This window comes from Phasianus colchicus, chromosome 4 (genome assembly GCF_987193195.1).
Source record: "Phasianus colchicus chromosome 4, bPhaCol1.hap1.1, whole genome shotgun sequence".
Taxonomy (NCBI): domain Eukaryota; kingdom Metazoa; phylum Chordata; class Aves; order Galliformes; family Phasianidae; genus Phasianus; species Phasianus colchicus.
Genome location: NC_143439.1, coordinates 46,411,326 through 46,437,734, shown reverse-complemented (window position 1 = coordinate 46,437,734; position 26,409 = coordinate 46,411,326). Strand labels below are relative to the sequence as shown.

General features: G+C 36.3%; 1 protein-coding gene across 5 annotated transcripts; it reads left to right on the top strand.

Annotated features, from left to right (window-relative positions):
• Positions 1-1,505: 1,505 nt before the first annotated feature.
• Positions 1,506-26,342, top strand: EXOC1 (exocyst complex component 1). Of its 5 annotated transcripts, none has more exons than XM_031588606.2 (19): positions 1,506-1,612; positions 4,168-4,301; positions 4,794-4,924; positions 5,836-5,995; positions 7,628-7,815; positions 8,183-8,410; positions 8,654-8,786; positions 8,958-9,067; positions 11,116-11,265; positions 12,575-12,680; positions 15,993-16,037; positions 17,224-17,387; positions 18,863-18,973; positions 19,437-19,513; positions 20,005-20,233; positions 21,416-21,599; positions 23,093-23,292; positions 24,732-24,926; positions 25,711-26,342. In XM_031588606.2, exons 2-19 carry the CDS (start codon positions 4,178-4,180, stop codon positions 25,861-25,863), a joined length of 2,688 nt encoding a protein of 895 aa, XP_031444466.1. In that variant the 5' UTR covers positions 1,506-1,612; positions 4,168-4,177; the 3' UTR covers positions 25,864-26,342. The 5 variants fall into 5 exon arrangements, with proteins under 5 accessions (XP_031444466.1, XP_031444469.1, XP_089995548.1 ...); XM_090139422.1 differs by having other exon boundaries at positions 1,507-1,594; XM_031588608.2 differs by having other exon boundaries at positions 1,511-1,626.
• Positions 26,343-26,409: the final 67 nt, after the last annotated feature.

Genomic DNA, 26,409 nt, shown 5'->3' with positions numbered 1-26,409 from the left:
TGATACGAGGGCTCACCCCCTCTCACTTTGGCTGGAGATTTACAAATTGAAACAAGCAGCTCAGGCTTGTCAAAGAAATTCACTGGCTTCTCTTTAGGGAGACTGTCACTGTTTGGAGGTGAATGTAACAAGCAGAGTGTAAATGAAACACTCGCAATATCTCACTGAATCTGTGATCTAACTTCCCTTTTCTCTTCCTGATCCTAAGGCAATAGAAGCTCAGAGGAGCCTTTTCTTCCACTTCCAAAAGTGTTTTCAATTACATTATGCCTGTCCTATGCTGTCTGGGCTTAATGCCATTTTATAGGCAAAGATTTCAATCCAATTCCTGCCCATACTTCCATTTGGTGCTCTTACACTGACTGTTAGGCATTTGACAAGTACTGTAGTTTTATTCTAACAGTTTAAAACTGTGTAAAGAAAGACATTTCAGTTTTGGAAGGGATACAAAGTCATTTACACAAAGAGCAAATTCCCCTACCTTGGGCCAGCTCACTCCAGCATCACGCATGGGGGAACTACTCGAGGCTGTCCCACTAGCAGCAGAAGCTGCTGTTTGAAGATCAGCTCTGCAGACCATGGCACTTTGTGGAGCGGGGACCATGTGTTCATTTGCATGCTGTATGTCTTCATGCACATCTAGAAGTAAATGGTTCCCCATGATTGCACACCAGAGCATCATCAGCCTTTCGCTCCTTGAAAACAAAAGCATCTATTCAACAACTAAATAGCTGCCATCCAATGCTTCCAAAAATAAAACTGAAGTGAAAAAGAGCCTTGTGCATCTCTCCAGCTGTTCTCTAGTTTGGTCTTCAGTGTGCTCTGAAGTTCCATACTACGTACTCTTCACTAATCACGTTCTCTCTTGGGTGGCTGTTTACCATCACCTGGATGTGATAATGGTTTTTCTAGGAATTATTTGTTAGTAATAGAAGTGCACTCATCTGCCCCAATAATCTGTAGAAGAATTAAAAGGAATAAAAACAAAACAAAACAAAACGGTGGTAGCTTCTAAGCAATACAAAAATAAGGGGAGATCTCATCGCTGTTCACAACGACCTGAAAGGAGGTTGTGGCGAGGAGGGGATCGACCTCTTCTCGCAGGATGAGAGGTAACGCTTAAGTTGCACCGGGGGAGGTTCAGGTTGGATGTCAGCAAACAGTTCTGCTCAGAAAGAGCGGTGATGCATTGGAACGGGCTGCCCAGGGAGGCGGTGGAGTCACCGTCCCTCCCTGGAGGTGTTCAAGGATCGTGCAGATGTTGCATTTATTAGGGACGCGGCACTGCGGGGACGGGTCATGGGTTGAAGCAGCTCTCCGAGGTCTTTCCCAACCGCAATGATTGATCTGCGATTCTACGACTCACACCGCGCGGCCACCCCGCCCCGCCCCGCCCCTGCCCGCGCCGCTCTGGGCTCGCTCCCCTCTCCCTCTCTTGCGCCCCCTTTGCGGCCATTACGCCTCCGCGCCGGAAGGGGGCGCGCGACTCAGCCGGGCAGCCGTGCTGCGTGGTCACGTGGGCGGAAGTGAAGGCGGGGCCGGGGCTGCTGCGGGCGGCGGGGAGCTGTGCCGTCTCGTCGCCACGACCGTCCCGGTCAGCTACGGCGCTGCGGTGAGAGCGAGGCGGTACCGGCGTTCCCCGTCGTTTCCCCTCCCCAGCCGTTCCCGCGCTGCGTGCTTGGGGCGCTATCCGCGGGTCTGGCCTCTCGGGGCGGCTCGGCTGTGCCTGCGGCCCGCGGGGAGCGGTGGCGGAGCCGGGAGGGTCGGGGCCTGGCGCGATGCCGTGTCTGATGAGTGTCACGTATAAGTGGCCTTGTTTGTACCGCCACTAAAGAGAGAAAGATACAGCGGTGTCTAAGGGCGTTTCTTAGAAACTGGCTTGGTTACTGTTATCCTAGAGCGTTGGTTTGAGGAAGCACTTTCATCTCCGGCTTATTCCGTGTTCCTCTGGGACAGCGCTACTCGGGTATAAAGAATGGTCGTGCTTCATCCCGGCTCCGTGTGAAGGCTCTGGTGGCAGTGGCTCGGCGTTAAGCTTGCAGCAGAGGTTGGGCTGTATGTCAGAGCACGTCGTGGGTGTCAGTGCTGAAACGGCAGGGTCTGCTACAGCAACCTGTGGTTTAGAACAGGAGGTAAAATCCTAAATCAGGAAGGAGAAGTGGTGTTTCTGAAATGTGTAAGGTCGTCAGTACTTTGCGTGTTCGTGTTTGGGCTCCTGCTGATGAATAAGAAAAGCACAACTTGATGCAGTTTGGAAACAGAAGCTTGGCTTGGCACTTGATGAAGGGGAAGGAATGTAGGAATGCTGTTGGCTAGCAGCTGACAAGAGTGTTGCAGTGGCATAGGGGTGTCATGAACAGCATTGGTTCAAATGTTGTGAATTCTGTATTCTTGGCAGTACTGGTTCCAACTTGGCATGTTGGCCTCTGTTTTTACAAAGCCTTTGGTTAGTGATCTTAAAAATTGCCAAATTCCCTAAGCTGAGAGATGTGGTGGGACATAAAAGACTGTAGGCAGTAAAGTCAGTGTCTTTTCCATTTCAGCTGCCATGGAAGCCCTTTTTTGTTTGCTACATGTTTGTTAGAGAGTGCAACCCATGTATCTCCAAGAGAAAAACAACCTAAAATGTAACTGCAGCCTTATGATGAAACAGTACATGGAGTACATACAGCATGCAGTATGTGGTGTTATGTTCTTAGCACACTGGAATTTTAGGGTGTGAGCTATATTGGAACTCTTTTTAGCTAAAACCATTGAAACATCTTTGTGTTGCCCTTCTTACTCCACCTGGAGCAATCTGTAATGTGAGGACCTGTTCTGAATCAGATGAATGGTATTAATTCCTTAATAATAAATAAGTCCAAAAAAGTGTATTTTCCTTCTCCCTCAGATTCTCTAGACTCTTGTGGGAATTACAGCATGCTTTGCTGGAGAACCACCTGTTTATGCCATAAATTTTATGACTTTCTCAGGATTTTATTCTTGTTTAGAGCATATATAGTTAAGTGTCATAAATGAATTTGCTAGAAGAGCAAATGTTTCTTCTGATCATTTTGCATGTGTACTTCAAGTCACTGCCAAAGAAAATCAGAGCTACTAGTGAATATTGTGTTTTTAAAGTGGAGAAGGAAAAAAAAAAAAAAAAGCAAACAAACAAAAGCTGTTGATGTGTCCCACATATCCGAACAGCTTGTTTTTTCAGCTTCTCCTTCTTCGAACCGTTTTCCTTTTTCCCACTGCTGTTTTTGCAAGAGTGATTCATTTGTGTGTTGGGGCAAGGAATGGGGATGAACCCTTTGAGCAGCCTATAGTGTCACCTTCTTCCCCTCCCCATCTCCCTGCATTTCTATGTGCCCCACATCAGCCCAGAAGCCTGTTCTTACAAAGTGAACTTTGTAGTGTTGTTAGGACTGTGAGTGGCAGTGCGCTTTGTGGGCAGCACGATGGTCTGACTTTGTATGTGACTACATACTACAATGTTAAGCTATATCTGCTGCTGCACAGAAAGGTGTAAATGGCACTCCTTCATCTCCAGCAGTACACTCTCCTGCAGCAGTACACTCTCCTGCGTTCATTGCCGCAGGCTGTGAGAATGAGTAAATGATGGCTGTTTGGTACCTGTCAGCAGAAGTCATTTTTTTTTAGAATTTGGTTGGAGTATAAGGTTCAAGGTAGCCATCTGATTCCTGGAAGAAATCTCTTGTTTTTTTTTTTTCTTTTCCCATGTATACGTGCTTGTTTTCTTCTTCTCTTTGTGAAATATCCTTTTGCTCCCTTTGAGGCACACCATAGATAAAAACCAAAATGTTTTCTGTTTCTGAGCTTTGTCCATATACCAAAGGAAAGGTAGCAAACTAGTCAAAGATCATAGGCTTGTTTTTTTTGTTGTTTTTTGACCTATGTCTTCAAATGGAACTTTCTGCCAATGATGCACTTTATTCTGCATTGCTGTAAGAACTGATAGGCCCTTATGTGAGGATAGAGGGGAATGAGAACTGCCTGCTCCATTTAGTAGCATGTTCTGGCAGGAGCACTGAAACAGGTCTTTGCAAAACTTTAAAAACAGAACAAAGAAACCCAAAGCCCCATTTCTAGAGTTTAAGAGGTGTTTTGCATTAGGTGTGTTGAATGTGTCTGAATATGGTATGTCTTCATGAAATCTTTCAGTTGAGAGAAAATGACTGCAATCAAGCATGCTTTACAGAGGGATATTTTCACTCCCAATGATGAACGCTTACTGAGCATTGTGAACGTATGCAAAGCAGGCAAAAAGAAGAGAAATTGCTTTTTGTGTGCCACAGGTATGAAGCAATGCCGCACTGTATTGCGTATCTTTGCCTTTTTTATTCAGTTACATTTCTCTTAGTTTTATTTACAACACATTACAGCATTAATTCTTGCCCTGTATAAATAGTGCCCCATTTTTATGGAGAAAATCAATTGTAGTTTACACTTGTATTATTGCTTCTATTAAGAAAGAAGGAGAGCTCTGTACTTTTACTCCTAGATCTCCATGTAATTTGGAATTAAAGATTAAAAACTATTTATGTGAGACTGGTGAGCTTCTGAAGCAGGCTTTATTTAGTGCTCAGAAGGGACATCTGGTAGACTTCTAGGCTGATCAACGTAAATAAAGTACAGCAAGGAGTGCTGATTAGAATTCAAGGCAGAGGGCTCTGAAAAAGCATAGGAACTGAACTCCCCTACAAGTAATTCTATTTGGAATTTGAAATACAGCAGAAATTGTTGTTACTTTCTGCATTTTGAATTTACTCTTGTACTTCACTTAACAGTGACAACAGAACGACCGGTGCAAGTAAATGTGGTAAAAGTGAAAAAATCTGACAAGGGAGATTTCTACAAACGGCAGACTGCATGGGCACTTCGAGACCTTGCTGTTGTTGATGCCAAAGATGCTGTTAAAGTATGCGTAACTATTTTTTGGCTTAGTGCTTGGTTCAGAACATCCTTTTGGTTCCAAGGCAGTGCTAGCTTTCCTGAAACCAATTGCTCTAAAACTTAGTTTAATAGCATGTTTTTTGGGGGATTAAGCTCATACATTCCTGTGGTGATTATACCTGCATTTTCTTCCAGGCTTCTCAAGAATATAATCCTGGTAAACTGAGTAAGTCTAGATATGCCCCAACAGCAATACTCTGATCATCTGCTTGGTTTATTATAGTGGTCTCTCAGTGATTGTACAGTGTTTTTGTTAAGAACCAGTATGCTTTTCTTTGTTCTGCCTCATGCCTTACATAAAATACTATTCCATTCTTAGTTGTCCCTTAAATTATGACCACCTTACTATTGATACTGGGCTACAAGAATGCAGAAACGTTTTTAGTGAGCAGTATATAGGTTTGCAGGTGAGCTCTTAAAGCTTCTAAATAGTGAAATTGGAAGCTTGTTGAAAGTGTATAGTCCTGATGTGTTAATAAGCTTCTCCTTGCCTACTCCCTGAGTCTCCTTGAGTTATGTTTTGTGTTGTCAATAAGTCCAGCTACCCTTTTTGGCATCAGAAGGCAGTTAGTCATTTTGAGGACTGTGTTTCTGGGCAGGCAATGCTGTCAAATGTTTCTTTAAACTCTCACTGTTTTGTATTATTGTTACCTCATCTTCCTTGAGAATATACTGTATTCATTACTTGTATTTTGTTTGTTTGTTTGTTTTTTCATTAAGGCACATCAAGGTGCCAATATTGGTACATCAGCTCAAGGTTGGCATATGTGTAGTTTCATTTTATCCTATCATCTCAGTAATTAAATGAAGAAACAATCTCTGCAGCTCAGAGAATTGTTTGATTGTTGAGCCTGTAACATATCTTGTCTTTTGCAGGAGAATCCTGAATTTGATTTGCATTTTGACAAAGTATACAAATGGGTTGCAAGCAGCACAGTGGAAAAGAACACTTTCATTTCATGTATCTGGAAACTCAATCAGAGATACCTTAGGAAAAAAATTGACTTTATTAATGTTAGTTCACAACTTTTGGAAGGTAAATTTCTATAATATCTGCATGTTAAGTGCAAATTTTAATAACTACTAATATGAAGTGGATGTACTTGAAAAAAAAAAAAAGAAAGAAAATTCTAATCCTTACTTCTTTCCTATTCAATTTTATTCCTTTGTGGTTTTGAAGTTTAACATAAGCACAAGAAGACTAGATAACAGATTTTCCAACAGAAAACTAGATACTGTAAATCTGTTAACTGGGTCAAAATAGTTGATTAATGAAATCCTAATATTGATGAGTTTATTGTATTTTTAAGACATCATTTTTCTGAACAGAATAAAATCAACCTGTGAGGCTTGGTAGCTGTAAGTGTGTAAAAAAATCTTCTTTTCTTCCAGTTCTGACTTGTTGTGAATTATGAAAATGCTTTTAAAAGTGGTGCTTAGGTAGCATGCTAAAATTCAGATGAGGTTTTTCATCTGGTTTCTAAATACACATTGCGACTCATGTTAAATTCTGCTGGATCCTATCACATCTGAGTGACTGAATGCCAAAAAGGCTTTTCATTATTTGCTTGTGTTGTATTTGGTGTTTTTATATTCACTATCTCTTAATAGTTAAATTTCTGCTAAAAACTAGCGAGTAGATGTGTTTTGCATCACTTCTGTCACAACTGGCTAAGCTGAAGATTGATATTAAATACTAGACTAATTTGAGTAGAGGAATGTGAATTAGAAATGTAAAACAGGATAGCATTTCTATATTTTGGTGTTGTCAGAAACTTTTATCGCTGACCTCTACCTCTTCAAGTTCTTGTGTTATTAAACCATTTAAACTTACTTCCACTTAGAAATACACACACTGTTCATGCTTTGCCTAGCTAACATTCTCTGCTTCCTTTCCCTCTGCTTTTCCATACCTTTTAATACTCCAGAACTGCCTAAAGTCACAGAAGGTGCGTAACACCTTTTTCCTTTATTCTGCTGTGTAAGCATTTTTTTCATGAATAACGTGCTTTTTTTCTCTTGCTCTCTTTGAAAACAGGGCTTTAAATAACTAATGAACGTAGTAGAGATAAGGGATGCTTCACATTGCCTACATAGTTTCTGTCTGGACTACGTTAACATTGTATACAACATTTTTCAGTCATTAGGTGACTATTTAAATCCTACAATGAGAGTTCTTTTTCTTCAAAGGCACCATTATGTAACTTTCACTTCAGTACTGCTTTTCCTGCTGCACAACTTATCTTTGGATAAAAATTGTCTTGATGCTAAAGATGTATTTAACTTTAGTATATTTCCTTATGTTCAGTCTACCAAAAGAGTCAAATTTCTACCAGTCTTCTGCTTGCAATTGTAGAATAATACTATTATGTATGATGTTGATTACCAGCATGGGAAGTGAAGGAACAGAGGCACTATGCCCTTTTCTTTACATGTGGTAAAGGAAGCTGACTATTTGTATTTTACTTATTTTGCGTGATTTGAGAACCAGTTCTGGAAATCTTAATGAAACCCATGGAAGACTTGAAAAAAGTGTGCTTGTTATGAAAGTGATTTGATAGATTCATTTATTTAAATATAGTTGAATGTACGTCAGTACACTTAAAATACTTTTGACTTTTGACTTTCTGCTTTTGGTAATGTAATTTACTTTCCTTCTCTACACAAGAATCAGTTCCAAGCGGAGAGAATCAAAGTGTAGCAGGAGGTGATGAAGAGGCGGTGGATGAATACCAGGAATTAAATGCAAGAGAAGAACAGGATATTGAAATAATGATGGAAGGGTGTGAATGCGCTATCTCTAATGCTGAAGCCTTTGCAGAGAAGTTGTCTAGAGAGCTGCAAGTTCTAGATGGGGTAAACATTTCCTCTGATGTACAATGTGTCAGCATGACAAACTGTTTTCGTTGATACTGACTATGTAGTGTTTTCTGAAAAGGTAGCTAATGTTTTGCTACGTATTTAAAAATACATCTTCTCTTAAGCAGAACTATAACCTGTATGTTGTTATTCACATTCCAGATCTTCTGAAATAAATTGCAAGGTTTCACATAAACAGGGGAGAAGATAAAAAGGATATACTCTATATATAGCTTTCATGAAGGTGGAAATGCAGGGAGAATAGGCATTCATATTTATGTTCGTAGGTTTAGATAGAAGAGTATATCAAAATGCTTTTGTGGTGCAAAACTGTCTCAATCTTATGATATAATTTTCTGTACAGGCAAATATCCAATCAATTATGGCCTCCGAGAAACAGGTGAATATCTTGATGAAGTTGCTGGACGAAGCTCTAAAGGAAGTTGACCAAATTGAGATAAAATTAAGCAGTTATGAAGAAATGCTTCAGAGTGTAAAAGAGCAAATGGATCAAATTTCAGAAAGTAATCACCTAATCCATCTCAGCTACACAAACAATGTGAAGCTACTGTCAGAGATAGAGTACTTAGTGGTAAGCAATTTTATGGTGTTTACTGTGTCTGTTCAGATTTGGTATAAATTTCTTCTAAGTTCTTCTAAGAGCTACCCTCTTTGATATCTGTATGTTCTTTAAATTAACATTTGTTTGTTTCTGCTTTATTGTTGCACTCACTTCAGTAAGGTTTTATAATAGAGGAATTGTATTTATTGTTCTTGGTTAACAGGATAGCAAGTTATAACCTGTTTTTGCTGAAGGAAATCTATTACTTTGTAGAATCACATGGATTTGGCTAAAGGTCATATAAAGGCCCTTCAGGAAGGGGATCTGACATCTTCTCGAGGCATTGAGGCCTGCACTAATGCAGCAGATGCCCTTCTGCAGTGTATGAATGTAGCTCTTCGTCCAGGTAATGTTAGACTACAAGCTAACATGAAATTTATCATGGTAGTGCTTTTATTCTGTGTGCTTTTCCAGCCAGTCTCAGATGTTGTTTCCAAACACAGAAGGAACCTGCTGGTTCCCACATACAGTATATTACTATATATGTTTGTACTCTGTGAATTCTTTTTGTTTTTAGGACATGATATGCTTCATGCAGTCAAACAGCAACAGCAGCGATTTAGTGACTTGCGTGAGCAGTTTGCACGGAGACTTACCAACCATTTGAACAGCGTATTTGTTCAGCAGGTATCATTTCTTATTATTTTATATGAAACTGTCAATCCTGAACTTCTCCTGAAAAGGAATACAACCTAAAATTGGGTGTATTTTGTGATCATAACCAGCAACTGAATGGACTTCTGAGGTACGTTGGACAGTGGTATTACTAAATCAAACTATAGTGACTACAGCAGTCTCTTACAAAAACAATTCTCTGTAGTGGATTCAGTGTCTGAGTTAAGCAAATGTATATAAGGATTTATTTTAACTTTAAGGTTTGACTAATTGAAAAAAAGCATTAGCTTTCATGGGTCATGGAGGATGCAAAGATCAGAGTTCTTGCTCTCTGAACTTCAAGGGCTAAAAAAGAAGAAAGGAAATGTTTAAACCCAGGTTTTTGAGCCTTTACTTAAAATATTCAGAGATCACTGTCCTGAGTTTTGTTTCCTAAGGGCTGGATGTCTTTTCTATCTTTTTTCAATCTTTTTATTGCTTTATTGTTTCTTTTATCTCCAATTAGTTTACTCAGACCCTCCTTCAACTCTATAACAAGTCTTCCAATCTTTCAGTTCCAGTGAGTACATCAGCTTTCATACAAGCTTCTCCAACTAATTTTTTTGAGCTTGACTTACCCAACTAGTGGCTGCATCTTTGTATTTACAACAAGAAATCCTTACTGATCGCAGAATATCAGACTTGCATCCTCTCTCAGTTCCAGTGCTTTTACCACCAGTGTTTATTTTCTTGATAAATAAACATTCCTCTGATCTCCAAAGTTTGCAGAGACACATTTACTTTCAGAAAATTTTTGTGTGTGTGTAACTGTACAGTGATTTGAAACAGCAATATCTGTAAACAAAAAGTTAACTCAGTTTTTCTACATATTAATCCAATTGAACTTTTGGTTTTTGTTTATTAGTCTGCAGGAGATAGAATAGAGTTATGCTGGAAAATTGCATAGAAAATGGCATTTGAGAGTACAAGTCTGTTTTTCTTTTAGTGGTAGAAAAGTGTTTCCTACATTTTCTTCTGCAGGGAAATCAAAGTTCTAAAGCATGTTAAAAATTTTATCTTTAGCTCTGTTCTTAAGAAAGTACATTTCTCCAATGACTTGTTGTATTTTGAAAAACTGAGTGCAGGCCTTCTGTCCTGGCCTTTAAATGATGATCAAGTAGAAATTATCCAATGCAAAGGCAATCACAAATGAAATCTGAATCTTAGATTTGCAAATGAAAGTGGTTTTTGAACAGAATATCTTTTCTGATGATCTGCGCCAAGGATTTTATTATTAAAAATGGTAAGAGATTACTATTTCAGTGTAATACTATGTGTATTAGATGAACTACTATCAAAGAGATTACCCGTGCTATTAAGAATGAATAACATTGCAAATTTACAGTTGTAAAAAATGTACATTTTAAATTCTGGTACTAACTGACCTCATATTGTCTTCTGTATAAACTTACCCTTTGTGACTTTGTTGCTAATCAAGTATTAATTAGCGTTTTTTAAAAAAAAAAAACAACACTGCAAGATTAGGCTGGAATAGTTAAATGTGATAGATGAGCCTCTGCATTAAACTTTTTGAAGAGGAAAAAAAAAACTGTGTACCTTGTTCAGAGGCATGGATTCAAGTGTTGCAGATGTAACAATTTTTTTTTTTAATTTTCATTAAAACAATATTGTTCTGTTAATCTGATGAACAGACTGTAGCTATTTCTCAGTCCTGTGGTTTTGAAACATCTAAGCAGAATTCAGTGGCACTGCTTTGCTTCATTTGTACTTCCATGTCAGATGCCATTTTGTCAGACTGCCCCTTCTGCTGCCATCTGTCGCATAACATACAATAGAATATTGGCAGGAAGGTTCAACTTCTACTGTCATACACCTGATGCTGCCTCTGATGTTATGGACCAACAGAATAAAATAGGAGGCGTTACTTTCAGAGCAGCCCTAATATTTTGGTCTTCTTCTGTTTCTCTGAATGGGATGCTCTCTTTTTTTGAGTTTTTGAACCTCTGTAGTACATCTGTATTGTGCTTCTAAAATTACTTTAATACTTTCTCTTATTCAAGGGTCACGATCAGAGTTCTACTCTTGCCCAGCACTCTGTTGAACTGACACTACCCAATCACCATCCATTTCATAGAGATTTGCTTCGCTATGCGAAACTCATGGAGTGGCTCAAGAACACAGATTATGGAAAATATGAAGGGTTAACAAAGGTATGTGAAGTGCTCATTAATGCTACAGAATTTACACAGTAGGCTGTTCTGAAATTTAAATGAATTATCTGTGATTATGTGTGTACTCTTAATATTCCTTCATGCTACATTCACTATTCTCTTGTTTCTCTTTGGAATAAGAAATGTCATGTTTGATATTTGTTGTATCCTGTATTTTTTTTTTCCAAGATGCTATGTCTGTTTTGAAGTATCATTTGACACTAACCTTTGTGTAAAGCAAGTTTACCATTTTACAATCTAGTAAGATAAATAACTAAGCGCTTTTCATGTTGATGTGCTTGTTCACCTTTATGACGTTTTATCTTAACAGACTTTATTCTCTTCATTTCATTTGACTATCAAAAACATCAGAGGTTTCTTGTAAAGTAGATCAAATAGAAACATTTTGGCTTTGTGTATGTGTAATTGTTGACTGTCTTGCATAAAACTGAGATGAAGTGGAAAACATGTTTAGATAGAGGTCAGTGGAAAGTTGTTCCTTAGCAGAACGAGTGTTCTTTTATTGAAGTACTGTCATTCTGGAAATTTCAATGCTAGAAGATTTAAGTCTAGACTCCTAGAATCTTTTAAGTAACTGTTTTTTTTTTTAGTTTCACTTTAAGGAAATGTTAAATAGGTGACTGACATCTTTATGGACTACTTAAAAAATAAAGAAGTTAGGATGTTTTTATGTATTATACATGCTAAGAAAATTCTGAAGTAAATAGGAGAAAAACATATTGGGTCATATTTGTCCATGAATAAGAAATTATAACCTTTGTACCTCTAAGATCTAAACAACAGAAAACTTTCAAACTTATTTCAGTTGTTGTGCCAATTGTTGTCTTAAAATTCAAGCTTTTTTTTTTTTTTGGCAGTGTTACAAACATAAATTTTGAGTCTTACAGTAAGGACACACAGATTGCACATCCTGAATTTTTTGGGTCTTTTGTTTTTGTGCTGAAGGTGTAATTAAGGAGGACAAAGGAAGCTGTTTAGGAGTGGCATCCTACTCCTAGACTGTGAACAATGAAGCCGAATTCCCCCCCATTCTACTTTTCAATTAAATTCCATAATGCTCTTCCATGTGTAATCCTATTTGTATGTGTCATATTAGAAATGGTTTCTTGCAGAGGAGCAATAGTGGTTTCTGGGGCCATGTTAGATACATCTGTAAGGTCCAAAACAGTTAATAGTTCCTCAGTAGAACTTAGTCACACTGTTTTGTTTTATTTTAAAATCTATTTAACTGTAATCAAAACAAGTAAATATATATTCCTGTTAACTAACTTTACATTTTTCATTTAAGAATTACATGGATTATTTATCACGTCTATATGAAAGGGAAATAAAAGATTTCTTTGAAGTTGCCAAGATCAAGATGACAGGCACAACCAAAGAAGGAAAAAAGTTTGGTAAGCTTTTAGGAGGCGTATATCTTTCTTTGATTTTTATTATTTACTTAAAAAATACTCATTGTAACATCTTGGGGCAATTTTATAGTGGTCTAAAATTGTTCACATTTTGCAAGGTGAAAGTTGGGTAAGAAATGATTGATATTTTTCTAGCTTCCCCGAGGCCAAAGAATTACAACTGAATTATTGTGAAATGGAGCAAGTTGGAAGGATAAGAAATGATATTTCTCAAATTTTAAATTCACACTTAAGTTTTTAATAAATTATCACTCAATTTTATTACTGTAACTATCCTATTTCATTACTGTAACAAATTTGGAAAATCAGCTCTTGGAGTTAAAGAAAGACTGAGTAGCACATGTGTTTATATATGTTTCTTCTACTATTCTGCTTTTATTAAGACTTCAGGTAGATTTTGAAGAAGCTATTTTTAATGTTGATTCTACATGAGCAAACTTGTGTGAGATTTGCTATGTAGTCATAAACTAGATACCATAATTAGTAACTTGTAGGTCTTCCTATTTGAAGGAGTACTTGTTCCTCATAAAGTAACTTGTCTAGTATGAGTATAGAAGTGAAGCTTTAAAACAAAACTGAATAAGTAGGAACAACAGTATAGAAATATATATAAATTGACCATATATTTTCAAATGAACAGGTTCAAAATGTTTCAAGATATTTATATATGTCATAGTTTGCCTGTTTCCAAACTCTGAATTCAAAAGTGAGGTGCAGCTTGAACTAATAAGTTATTTCAAGCCTATTCTGTGTTCTGTTGATGTTGGAGAACAGAGAAAAGTAATGAGAGTAAGGAAATGGGATAGTGGTGAGGCTTTGAGTAAGGGGGAGAGGGCAGCTGGAAGGATTAGTCTTGGTGAACTGTTGGACATGGAGGACAAGTGGTACCATAATGTGTCATTGTCACAACAGTTTAATTTCTAAAGCCTGGAAAGCTATCTTACTGGTAGAACTGAACACTTTTATAAACATAACCTAATATAAATTGACTTTTAAAACATTATATCCTAGCACTTCATTTGTGATCTGTGTTTGTGATGAAATGGTTTTTGTAGCAGTTATATTCCTGATGTCTGTAAATGTTGTGATCTGGCATTTCAGAGAAAGTAGTCCTTCAATTCGCCAGTGCAAGAGCTGTACTTGGGAAGGCTTCTGTTGTGTGTTTGTGCAAATTTCAAGAACATTTGAACTTTGCACAGAATAGTCTAGGAAGAGAGTAGCAAACGATATTTTAACCAGTTTTCTTGGTTTGATTTCTTTTGTAATGTTAAACATTCAGTCATACAAAGCTGTCTGCTTGTTTGAGTTTTGCTGGAGACTGACTCACATAGAAAACTTGGCCCAAGTGTGCAGTCCTGTGAAAACTGGTTGGCACCAATCACAAAGCCAAAACTAAAAGTGAGGACTCTCCCAGAATTCTAATGCTATGAATGGCAATTATGCTATTAAAATGGCTAGCAGTGGCCACGTACTTGAGGGCAACAAGCTAATTTGATAATGTATTAGACCAATAAAACGTCACTCCTCAGAACAAATCGTGCTTTTATTGGTATCACTTGCAAAGATGGAAAAGCAAATTATCTATGTTTAAAAAGCTGTTATATGAGTACGATTTCATTTCATTTAATTATCAAGTTATGTATTTAGTTTGTAACAGCTTAATGATGTGTAATTTCAAAGCATTCCATGTTGAACATAATGATTGCAATGCTACTTTGTTGTGAGTTAATTCAAAATATATCACTTATTAGCAAATTTTTAAGAAATAGTGTAGGTGTATAAGGCTCAGTTGTACTCATACACTGAGGATGACCTGTTTCTAAGCTGTGTTGGTGTGTGTTCCTGCTTTTTTTTTTTCCTTGTGCTTTGGGAATAGCACTACTCTTTGAATCCCTCAAATGCAGTGGGGATGCTGGGAGAATTCTGGCATTCTGTGCTAATGCAAGGTTCTTTGTCTGCATTTTTATGGCAAAAAAAAAAAAAAATCAGTCATGAGCATTCACACTTGTCTTAAGTAGTCTTTTTTTTTTTTTTCTGATGAAGCCAAGACTTTGATACCTAAATACTACTAAATCAAGCGTGGGAAAATGTGCTACTATTTTTATATGTTTACATTGTGTGGCTTCTCAAAAGCTACTATTATACCTCTGAGTGTCCTGGGCCTGATCTTTGCCTATAGGTTCTTCATGTTCTGTCATATGGTCCCATGCATTTAGAAACTGGGGACAATGAAGAAAAGGGACAAATGCATGGCATATGCATAAGCTAAATATATGTAACCTACACTTCTTTATTCAAAAACTGCCCCAAACTCAAGATTTAAAAACTAGACTGGAATTAACTTTGATTTTGACATTAAAATTGTCAATGGTGTTGGCTACTTGAGAACATCTGTTATTTAAGACGTGCTTGTTGCTCATTCTATCACAGTAGGTTCTGTTGGCTGCTCCATTTTGGGGATCCATCCTCATCAAAATCTTCCTAATACCACATACTGCTTTTAGTGTATGTATGCAAACGCCTTTTACTGGTTAGGGATTGTCTATGTACTCTACAGGTGTAAGGAAATTTTTGCCTTGCCCATTTACTGTTAATTTCTTCTTGAATTTCACTTGAAGGAAGTGTTTTATTTGGCATAAACCAGGAAAAAAACAAAAACTTGCTATTTTTAGTATAATTACACTGTTTTCATCCTCTTCAAATTTGAAGTCATCAGTTTTTGATGCGGCGTGAATACAGAGATGTATTCTCAATGTAAGCACCCTGATCTGCTAACAACAGAAATAGTTAACCAGTCCTACTACAGGTACAAATGGTTTTTGCAGTACTGTGTTTCTGTTATTTTATTTTTTTAAATTGAAGAGGTGGAAAATTATTTCTGACTCAGTACAAAACCACATAAATGCATTTAAATTTATTTGTCTGGTATCAGTATGATGATTGATCTTGAAAACTGAGTCTTATGCAATATTTACTCTTACAAATAAATCCCTAATTCAATGGACTTCTCAATTTGGGAGAACTTAAAGAATATTTTTAGCAATATGTATGTAAATACACTGTATAGGAAAAAGTTTAATACTTAAAGTGTACTGTTTTCCATGTAGCTTAGATTCTCAATTTCTAGGATAGTATCTCTCCAACTAAATGTGTTTGCCATGTAGTTACTTGCTGCTTATAGTTCTTTGCATGTTTCTTTCCAGTTAGAGCTTAACTTGCATCTTGTGCATGGTTTGTGCAAACTGCATTTTAACTTGTCTTTGTCTTTGATGCTTGCAACCTAATCCATCCCAGCTACACTGCCTCGAAAAGAAAGTGCTGTCAAACAGGAAACTGAGAGTGAGTATGACTAGTTGCATTAGTTGGTATTGTCAGTGCATGTGTGTCAATGTAAAGATGTAGTGCTGCATCATGGGAAACCCAACCAAATGCCTAAAGCATTCTGTTCTGAATGAAATAAACATTAGCAGAGTCATTGTTTTTGCAAGGCAAAAATTAAGGGCAGCCAGAATTGCCCAATATAGAAATAGAGAAGTATTGCATGTAAAGACTGTCTCTCTTACTTTTCCCATGCTAGTAGTTGATTTAAAAGACGTGTTTGTGCCCAAGAGGTTGTCTTAGTTTCAAACTCTCTCAGCTTTTATTGAATACATAGACTTGCATATGCCCCCTAGACCAGAAAAGTCATGTCAAGATGCTAATATAGCAATTAATGAAATGTGCACGATTGCTTTCAAGCTTCTCTATGGTTGAAGTATGAGAAGTTTACATTTGGGTCAAATATTGATGACTTCTTGTGGTTTTGTGTTTGTTGTTATTTGTTTGTTTTGCATTGTTTTTGTTACTGGCTTTCTTCATCCTGTTTCAGCATTTCAGAAAACTTCAAACATCAACAGAAAAAATGCACCTCACCCAAAGGAAAGCTCTAGAATATCAGGGAGAAACGTCTGAACACTAATTTTGCTCACAGGGGTGGGAGTAACAGCAAAGTTCATCTGGGATTGTAGGTCAGACAAAATAGCTATGTAGCGGGGGAAAAAAAAAAAGAAAAAAAAATCAAGTTAAAAAGTGGAAAGTGCCTGTAAAATTTTTGATTTTTATTTTTTCCCCTCTTTTGAATAAAATATTATTCTTATGGCAGTTTTGCCCGAAGTATGCATTCACAAGGATCATAACTGATCTTTGCTTCCCAGCTTTCAAGGATAATACCCTAGTATTCCTGTATTTGACTTTTATATCTGTTAGAAAAATCCTTTTATACCTGTTTCATAATTTACAACGTGGGATTAGATATCTGAATTGTAGTAAACTTTGAAACTTGCTGAAGTGTTTCACTTACTTTGTAATGAGAAAATAACTGATTTATAGGTAGAGCATTATCAGCCTAGAATAAAGTGAGTTGTTTGATTTTCAACATAGAAGATCAGAAGTTGCTAGTAGTCCTACCTTTGGTAATGAACCTGTTCTTTGAGGATTTTGTTCTACCTTTGCATCCCTCTTTCATCGTTTTTTTTTTATTTAACAGGTCTTCATGGAAGCTCTGGAAAATTGACTGGATCCACTTCTAGCCTAAATAAGCTCTCTGTTCAGAGTTCAGGAAATCGTAGGTCTCAGTCATCCTCACTGTTAGATATGGGAAACATGTCTGCTTCTGATCTTGATGTAGCTGATAGAACAAAATTTGATAAGGTAAAGCAAAAATGTTGCATAGGAATTCTGCTTACCTGTGTATTAGAACTGTGTTCCATATCAATTTTGGTTATTTAAAAAAAAGTATATATTTTTTGAACTGGGTCAGTGTGCATTTTTAAGCAAATAGGAACTCAACTGATTCTTTGACTTTTTCTCAGTACAAGTGTTCAGGAGTTCGGTTCCATTTTGGCAGTAACCACAAGTGAAAGATAAGAAGGTGTAATCCTCTTTTAGCCAGGACTTGAGCATGGTCCCGAAGTCTTATTTATACTGGTTTCGCAGGAAGGTCATTGTCAGTTTTCAGCTTTAACCAATTAACCAATTACACTAAATTGTTCCTGGAGTGTCTTCAGCATCTATTGTGTCCACAGCATCTATTTTTTCATCATTATTTTTATTATTTTTTTAATTTTCCTGACCCTTTTGAAGACACAAAATTCACTTAGCGGAATTAACACTTCAGCATGAGGGGGAAAGGGAAGGAAGAGTACCCATTCTGAGAGATTCTTAATTTTATTTTTAATGAAAATTCTTTTTTTTTTTTTTTCTCACTCTCTTCAAATCCTTGCTCTTTTTTCCACCTGGAAGGAAATATTGTGTTTAATGTTTTTAAATATAAATGAGGACAACAGTAGCAGCATTTTTTTCTAGAATTAAAGCAATAGTTTTTTTTAAACAATCTTGTACAAGTGTTATGACTTTTTCTCACCTTTTGGGAAAATGTGAACGTGGCTAATATATACAGCGTTGCAAGCTATTGAGTAAACATAGTGATTTTTTCAGTTACCTTTTTTAGCTGAATTTTCAGAAGAGATTTACCATTGGTTTTACTTGCGTAAATTATTCTATGTCTTGATCCTTAAATATTTATGGAGAAATATTTATGTTAGGTAAACACTATAGACTATTCATGTCTAACACCTGAGAATTTCTGTAGCTCATACTAATTAAGATTAATTATTTCCAAAGCTAATCACAGTGAATACTCTTATTTCAGTGCAAGACCTGCTATTTGTTTCTGTAGCAGTTAGCTACAAACTTTTTCTACAGAACAGTTACCTTCTACTTGTTTTCTTCAGTGAGAGATTTTTACTTTTTGTCTTCTTAGCAAACGGGGACAAAAAATGGTGGCAGAACCTATTGCTTGTTGTTAAAATTCTAAGGTGTTCACTACGGCACAAATGTCTGTCCTTAGGCTAAGAAACTTTCAGTTGTGGGAAAGTACTGATTATTCTGTCATCCATTTAAAATAGGAAGGGGAATAATGTTAAGATGCAGGTAACACTCCTAGAAATAAAAGCTCTAAGCTGTTTGCATTTTTATTAAGTGAAAATTGGTCTTCTAACACTTAATGAAGATAGACAGTAAAAAAAAATAGTGGTTATATAAATAATATTTAATAATAATTAAACATAGTATTTGTAATGGTTTAAATTAGTCAATGTGTTAATTAAAATATTTGATTTCTTTAGATTTTTGAGCAAGTATTAAGTGAACTAGAGCCCCTATGTCTGGCAGAACAGGACTTCATAAGTAAATTTTTCAAACTACAGCAACATCAGAGTGTCTCAGGAACGTCAACGGTATGACTCTTTCTTCAGTGGCAGAACTTAAAAGTACTGAGCAAGTCTCATAAGAGACCCATTTAAAAGTTAACTTTGGAATTTATCTGGCAACTAAGTGATCTGGGTGATGAGTAGTTTTTTCTCTACTAGCTAGCACAACCTTTGGATTTTGGCTGTCTGTACAAAAGTTATTTAAGAAAGAACTGGTGTGTTTCTTTTGCCATGGCCTAATTTCCCTATAAGTTCACACTAAACATGCTGTTTCGTGATATTGTGCAGGAAGGCAATGAAGAGTAATTGCATATAGTGCTGGGGAATGTGACTGGAGATCTTATACCAGAACCATGCCAACCACTGTATTTACTTTGCGGAGAAAATTAAAAAAGCTGATAATTTTATTGCTTTCATCAGACTTGTCAGTTGAATATAGAATTTGAGATAAACTTTCAACTTCCTATACATATACTCCTTGTTCTTACAGAATGAAACAGAGGAAATGGATGGAGGAAATTTATCTCGTTCATACATGTCTGGTGTTCCACAGACAGTATCATCTGAGTATGTGCTGATGCTGTTCATTCTTTAAGTCTACATGTGAATTTCTTTAGATTGTAAAATTCTATAACAAATTGTTCCTTTTTAGTGAAAACGAATAGTGAACTCTAAATTTGTAAGTAGTCACTTTAATACAACAGCAAATACTAAAAAAAAAAATCTTGCACACAATGATTGTTTCTGTCTACAGTAGAATAAATACATAACTGCAAAGTGAAACTAGACTCCATAATATATAAAACTCGCTTAGCAAAATTCTGAATTTAAGTGTGTGGCAGCTTTCACACAGAATATGTTTTGTTGGAATATTTCATACCTGTGACTGTTGATTTTCAGAAAGCTGTCTCACTGTAAAAATCATGAGACATGCTGGTTGCAAATGAGACTAGGCAATAAATAGGCAATAAATTTATCCTAAAAACATGTATCAAAGAACACTTCAATTAATCCAGTAAACTATCAGACTAATATTTTTTTTTATGTATTTTTCCTAGGAAGGACATGATCCGACAAATGATGACAAAAATATTTCGTTGTATTGAACCTGAGCTGAACAATCTTATAGCACTAGGGGACAAAATTGATAGCTTTAATTCCCTTTATATGTTAGTTAAGATGAGCCATCACGTATGGACTGCACAAAATGTGGACCCAGCTTCCTTTCTCAGCACAACTCTTGGAAATGTTTTGGTGACTGTCAAAAGGAACTTTGATAAATGCATTGTAAGTTCTTTAGTTTTTCTGTTTATTCTTTAACTATACTATTATAGGAAGCCCGCTCCTTTTCAGTTTGTTTTTAGGATTTTATAGTTAAGACTTTTTGCTTAAATTTGAAGTGAAAATGAGTGCCTTTGTTGCTATTGTATTGGCCAAACTTTTTTTAATTGAAAAAAAAGTAATTAGCAGTTGTTTCACTCTTCCCTCTCCATTCCAGTTTTCTTGAATAATGAGCTATTTTTAAGAAATACATCCTCTTGTTCTCAAAATTTCAATTCTGTGAGCTAGCTGACTCTTGTAGTAGATTTAAACTTTTACGGAAGTTGATCAAGTAAAAAATAATAGTACTCTGGCTTTTTTACATTTCAAAAAAACCAAACCAAACAAACAAACAAAAACCTCACAGACTTAAGGGAAAATCAAAATTTTTATAATATGCTGAATAGACACCTAATCCATGTGTTCAGGTATTTTTTATCATTAAACAAAACACAGAGTTTTGTTAAACAGAGATTTCTCTCCTACCGGTGAAAGATTTGCCAGCTTCTGCCACCAAGGAAGTTTGCTATTGTTAATAAGGCAACCTCAGTACAAATACTTGTTTGCGTTACTGTTGCTTTTGTTTTTATTGTTGTAAGTGTAATTTGACTCCAGGCCAGTGTGGTAACACTGATCATTCATTGTCAGAGCAATGCTTGAGGTACTTTGAAGTTAGTGTGGGGTTTTTTTTTGTTTGTTTTGTTTTGGTTTTGTTTGTTTGTTTTAGCTTATACTTATTAAAAAAATTCAACAGAAGATTAAAAGAGGCTTTCTATGGCTGAATGAATTGTTTGCTGGGTTGATGCTGAAAAGTGGAATGGAAGTCTTAAATATCACTTCTTAATTGCTTCTGGGGGATAAGTTGTGGATTAGTTTCTGTTTTTTTTTTTTTCTTAATGCTAAATAAGTAAGCAAAGGAAGATAAAAGCTGGAAGATCTTTTCTTTCTTCACAGTTTTTACTTTTAACAAATTTGTGAAGATTAAAAAGGGAAGAAAAAACAGTAGATACTATAATTAAAAGATAAAATTATCTCCCTGATTAAATATGTTACTTTCTATATGTTTATTTTTTTCTCTTACTAGTTATTATATGGTCTGGAGTTGTATTGTAGAGACTAACTTGTGTGTTTCTTTCCTTTTAATTTAAGAGCAATCAAATGAAACAGATGGATGAAGTAAAAATCTCAAAGAAAAGTAAAGTTGGGATCCTTCCATTTGTTGCTGAATTTGAAGAGTTTGCAGCCCTTGCTGAGTCAATTTTCAAAAATGCAGAACGACGAGGAGATCTGGATAAAGCATACATAAAACTTATTCGAGCTGTTTTTATCAGCGGTAGGTCTTCTCATTTGGTAATACTTACTAAATTCATTCCTCCTATGTAGGTACATTTTGCTCCATTTAATTGATAATATTTTGTTTTCTTTTTAATACTCTGTATTGTAAAGCACATGACCAGCATTGTACTGATTTAAAAAAACAAAAACAAAAAACCCTAATTTACAGAAGCAAGTTGAAACATGTTGATAAAATGTAATCTTTAAAAGCAAACCATAGATATTTCCCTTAACACATATATGTAAAGTAACTTTTGGTTATGACAGGGGAAGTGATTCAGGACTCGGGAAGGAGAGAGGAAATAACTGCAATACTATAGGCTCAGTCTGAAGTGATTTTCTGGCTTTTCTTTACCAGTGTAGCTTAAATGAGGAGATGAGACAAGGTGGAATCCCTGTCATTTGTATCTAATGCTGTTCAGCTTCTCAGTGCTGTGTTGTATTATTGTTCGGTCCTTATGTAGCCTTGTGTTCTGGCTAGCAATTTGACCATTTCATAGCAGATGAGGTCCTGTGTGTCTTAGCCTGACACAGTAGAATGTCTCTCCTAACCCTCCCTGTTTTCCCAACTCTGATCTGGAAAACCAGAATAGTCTTGTTCTGTTATATTCATTTATTTTGTTATTAACAAAAAAAAAAAAAAAAAAAAGAAAAAGCTGGAGGTGAAGTAACAGAAATGAAACTCCAGAAAAGTTGTCCTTACCTTTTAAACAACAGGGAGACCTTTCCACGCTGATTTGTGTACATACCTTGAGACAACTCTGCCTACAGTGCTTTCTAACCACTGAGACTTACCTCTTTTTCAGAAGGAGGCTGAGGAAGAAGAAAGTTCTAGCAATAAAGTTTGAGGAAATCGTAGCACAGGAGTTCTGAACATATTAGGAGGCTGTGAAGATGTGTCATTTCACAATATAGTGGACTACAGTTCATAAAGAGTCAGTAGAAATTGATAGGACAGTGAATTTTAAAAACATTGATTGTAGCTAACTATTCAGTACTTTAGAATTTACTGTTCAAGTGATGAAACTAGGCAGACACTAGTAGTCAAACCATATACAAAACGTACACATAGAATACTACTGTAGGAAGAATTTAGGAAAGTATATTTTAAAAGAGATTTAAAAGAATTTCAGTTGAACTTAGAAAAAAAATTCACTGCATGAACTTAAACAAGTATTTATGGTGGGGGGAGTATAAGGGATAGAAATAAATAATGGAGATAAAACAATATCAAAATGACTCGCAAAGTTAATGCAAGCAGTATGTTTAATGCAGCATAATAGTTAATTCACAAGTAATTTTGAAACAAGTCAGAAAAATGTAGTACTTCACAGAGAATTAAAAATTGCAAGAAGAAAACAAACCAAAACCACACTGTGGTTGTTATCACTATGATAAAATCCCATATTTTTTCTCTGTTCATCAGTTATGTTTTTCTGAATTTGGTTGTCCTTTGGGAGTTCTAAACACTTTGTTTCCCATATCTTTCAGTTGAAAAAGTAGCTAATGAAAGCCAGAAAACACCCAGGGATGTGGTAATGATGGAGAATTTCCATCATATTTTTGCAACACTTTCTCGGTTGAAAATTTCTTGTCTTGAAGCTGAGAAAAAAGAAGCCAAACTGAAATACACTGAACATCTTCAGTCTTATGTAGTCTACTCACTTGGACAGCCTCTTGAGAAATTAAATGTAAGTATACTTCAGTCTAGCTATATACTACCCTACACAATTTAAAAGTATATATATAACTTTCTTTTATATTGTTAATTTGCAATGTCTGATCTATTTATCATAATCCCTGTCTTACTGTTTTAGACTCAAGCATGGCTGCCTAAAGTGCTCTACTTTTCCCCTCACTTTTTTCCTTCCTCAAAACTGTTTATTTAATGAACAATTAATTGTGTAGTCAGCACTGTACGTTGCCATGAAAAATCTAATTGTTTTCATCCACAGCTGTTACCTTGAGCAGCAGTTGGGAGCTTTGGACCAATCTCCTCCACCTCAGCTGCAGAGACTATTACTGTCCTTTCTGATTCATATAACTGTAAGAAAAATTCTAGGAAATGTCTGTATGTCTTAAGATGAGCTAAGCATTCAACTTTAAGAAAAGAAAAAAAAAATCAGTTCTGCTCTCTGTTTCCCGTTTTTCAATTGCTTTTTTTCAATAAGCAGGACTCCAGGCTTTTGCAGTTTACAGCCATTTATTTTCGGAATAGTCTAAGATGTATTCTTTTTTTTTGAGAATTAAGATGCTTATGACCACTTCTAACTTTCTGTGGGTTGACCTGTCTCTGAACAACAGCCACCCTTGAGGACAAACATCTGCTCCACTTCCTCTGGCTGCACTTTTTATTGCTGAGCGTTATGTTATATGCTAGAGAATACACTTAGGCCAGCTTCTCAGCTGCCCCAGCTGTGTCCCCTCCCAGCTTCTTGCCCATTGCCAGTCTTCTGTGGAAGGAGACAGGGAGGACAGGATGTGTGTGGAAAGTCTCGATGCAGTGCAAGCACTCTTAAGCTATAGCAAAATGCTGTGGTGTTATCAACGCTGTTTCAGCCACAAGTCCAAAGCACAGCACCGTTTAGGCTGCTGTGAAGAAAATTAATTCCATCCTGTCCAGAGCCAGTGCAATGCTTCAAATGATGTTACAGTTATACATGCACACTCATAAGCATATTTCTTTCCATTTTTATTATGTTGATCAATATGGTGAGGAATCTTGAGAAAAGAGGGCAATAATGAGCCAATATTGCTCTTGTATAATTATGATTTAAGTAGAAAATTTCCAATTCAAATGCTTTGTCAGCTTATCTGAAAGATCCAATGCTTTCCCAAGCTGTGGTTTCAACTAACTGAGGAGTTTGAGACTGGTTCAGTATTAGTTATGAGGTGGTAACTGAAAGCTTGACTGCTTCCATAGATGATTAATTTCAGTTTTACCTTCTTTCTTACTTAGTATTGCATCGGTTTGCCGTTCCTTAATGTTTATGGCCGAGCACAACTTCTGTTAAAATGAACAGCTGTTGTGTGTTCCCCACGTTTTTGTTGAAGATGCAGTTTCACCAGAATTTTTGCAGTTAATTAGTTTGTATTTATGACAATCAGTAATGGTATTATTGTTTGTTAGCATTTTTTTGAAGGTGTTGAAGCTCGTGTGGCCCAAGGTATACGAGAAGAAGAAGTAAGCTATCAGCTGGCTTTTAATAAACAAGAGCTTCGTAAGGTTATAAAGGAGTATCCTGGCAAAGAAGTCAAGAAGGGGTTGGATAATCTTTACAAGAAGGTAGATAAACATCTCTGTGAAGAAGAAAACTTACTTCAGGTAAATTAATTAATGGCTTAAAAATCTCTTGCAGAAAGGTCTTTATTTTTTCTTTCGTATGCGTATTCTGGGAGATGTGCCTATCTTCAGCAACATCTGAAAATCCCTGAATTTTGAAATGTTTTGTGGTGGTTTGTTTGTTTTTAATAATCCTTCTCTGATTTTATTTATCATAACAGATTGGTTTCAAGTACAGTAATAGATTTCTGAAAGAAATTTCTGAAAGAAAATCTCTTTATGATTCCTTAGCTGTCCATTAGTGAGTGATCTCTATTCTGCAAAATAAGATGGAAATAGAAGGAACTAGACTGAAATGAACCATTAACTTAACATGAAATTTGGCTTGTATGCTGCAGTAGAATATAGTTCTTTTTCTGACAGTGTATTATTTAGATCTTGTATTTATGTAAACTTTCTTGCTGTTGTAAATGATGAGTTAAGTGTGCCTTAAGCTTTTAAGAGTGTGAATATGAATGCAGGTCTGGTTTGGGTCGCTTTCTTTGAAGCAACCTCTTCAAGAGTGACCTCATTATTATTTTTTTTCTATTTTGTAATACAATTGGTAGGAGTGATGTAAACATTAATGATCTTTAAAAAAATTTGATAGGTAAAAAACTTTGAGAATTTTTAATGCAGTAGCTCACTTTACTGAACTCTGCTTTTGACAAGCTTTAGTTTTATGTCACCTTAACTGAGAATGAATTAATGAGCTGATGTGTCCTGTAGTTCACATTTAGTATATTGTACCAGTTGTCATTTCCTAAAATGTGCTTTTTTTTGGCAGGTTGTGTGGCATTCAATGCAAGATGAGTTCATACGACAGTACAAGCACTTTGAAGGGCTGATAGCTCGCTGCTATCCTGGATCAGGAATTACTATGGAATTCACTATACAGGATATTTTAGACTACTGCTCCAGTATTGCACAATCTCATTAAGGCTCTAAAGAGGGACAGAGAAGCTAGCAAAGTCTGTGCCTGTATGATAAGGGAATCAAACACTATAGATGCTGTTCCTTTTTAAAAAGTGTATTTCAGTGTATATGTATAGCTAACTGTTGTGTATGTATATGCTTCACCTGTTTTTCGGGCAAAGTGAAACCTTTGGTCATCTGTTGCTCTTCTACTGCAATGAAATACTGTTTGAAAGCATTAATTCTGTGAAACACTTGTATACGTTTTTCCCCTTCCCTAATGTTCAGATACTTTTATTTATAACCCCTTTTTTGCTAAAAGCAGCAAGCACTACATGTGTAGTACACAAAAGGGTACTACCATCCCTACTAGTACTTTGCATTATAGACTGCCACATCTCTTCCCATCCTCGTTCCAGAAATATGGGTGTGGAACGTAGGCCGTGGGAATATGAATTCGTGTTCTGAGTGGCTGTCATTCTTGATTAAAATCTGTCCATCGCATTCTTTATGTCTCTGAGGTGTGTTATTTCAGAACGGCGGCAATGCAGAGCTGCTCCTGGGGTGACGT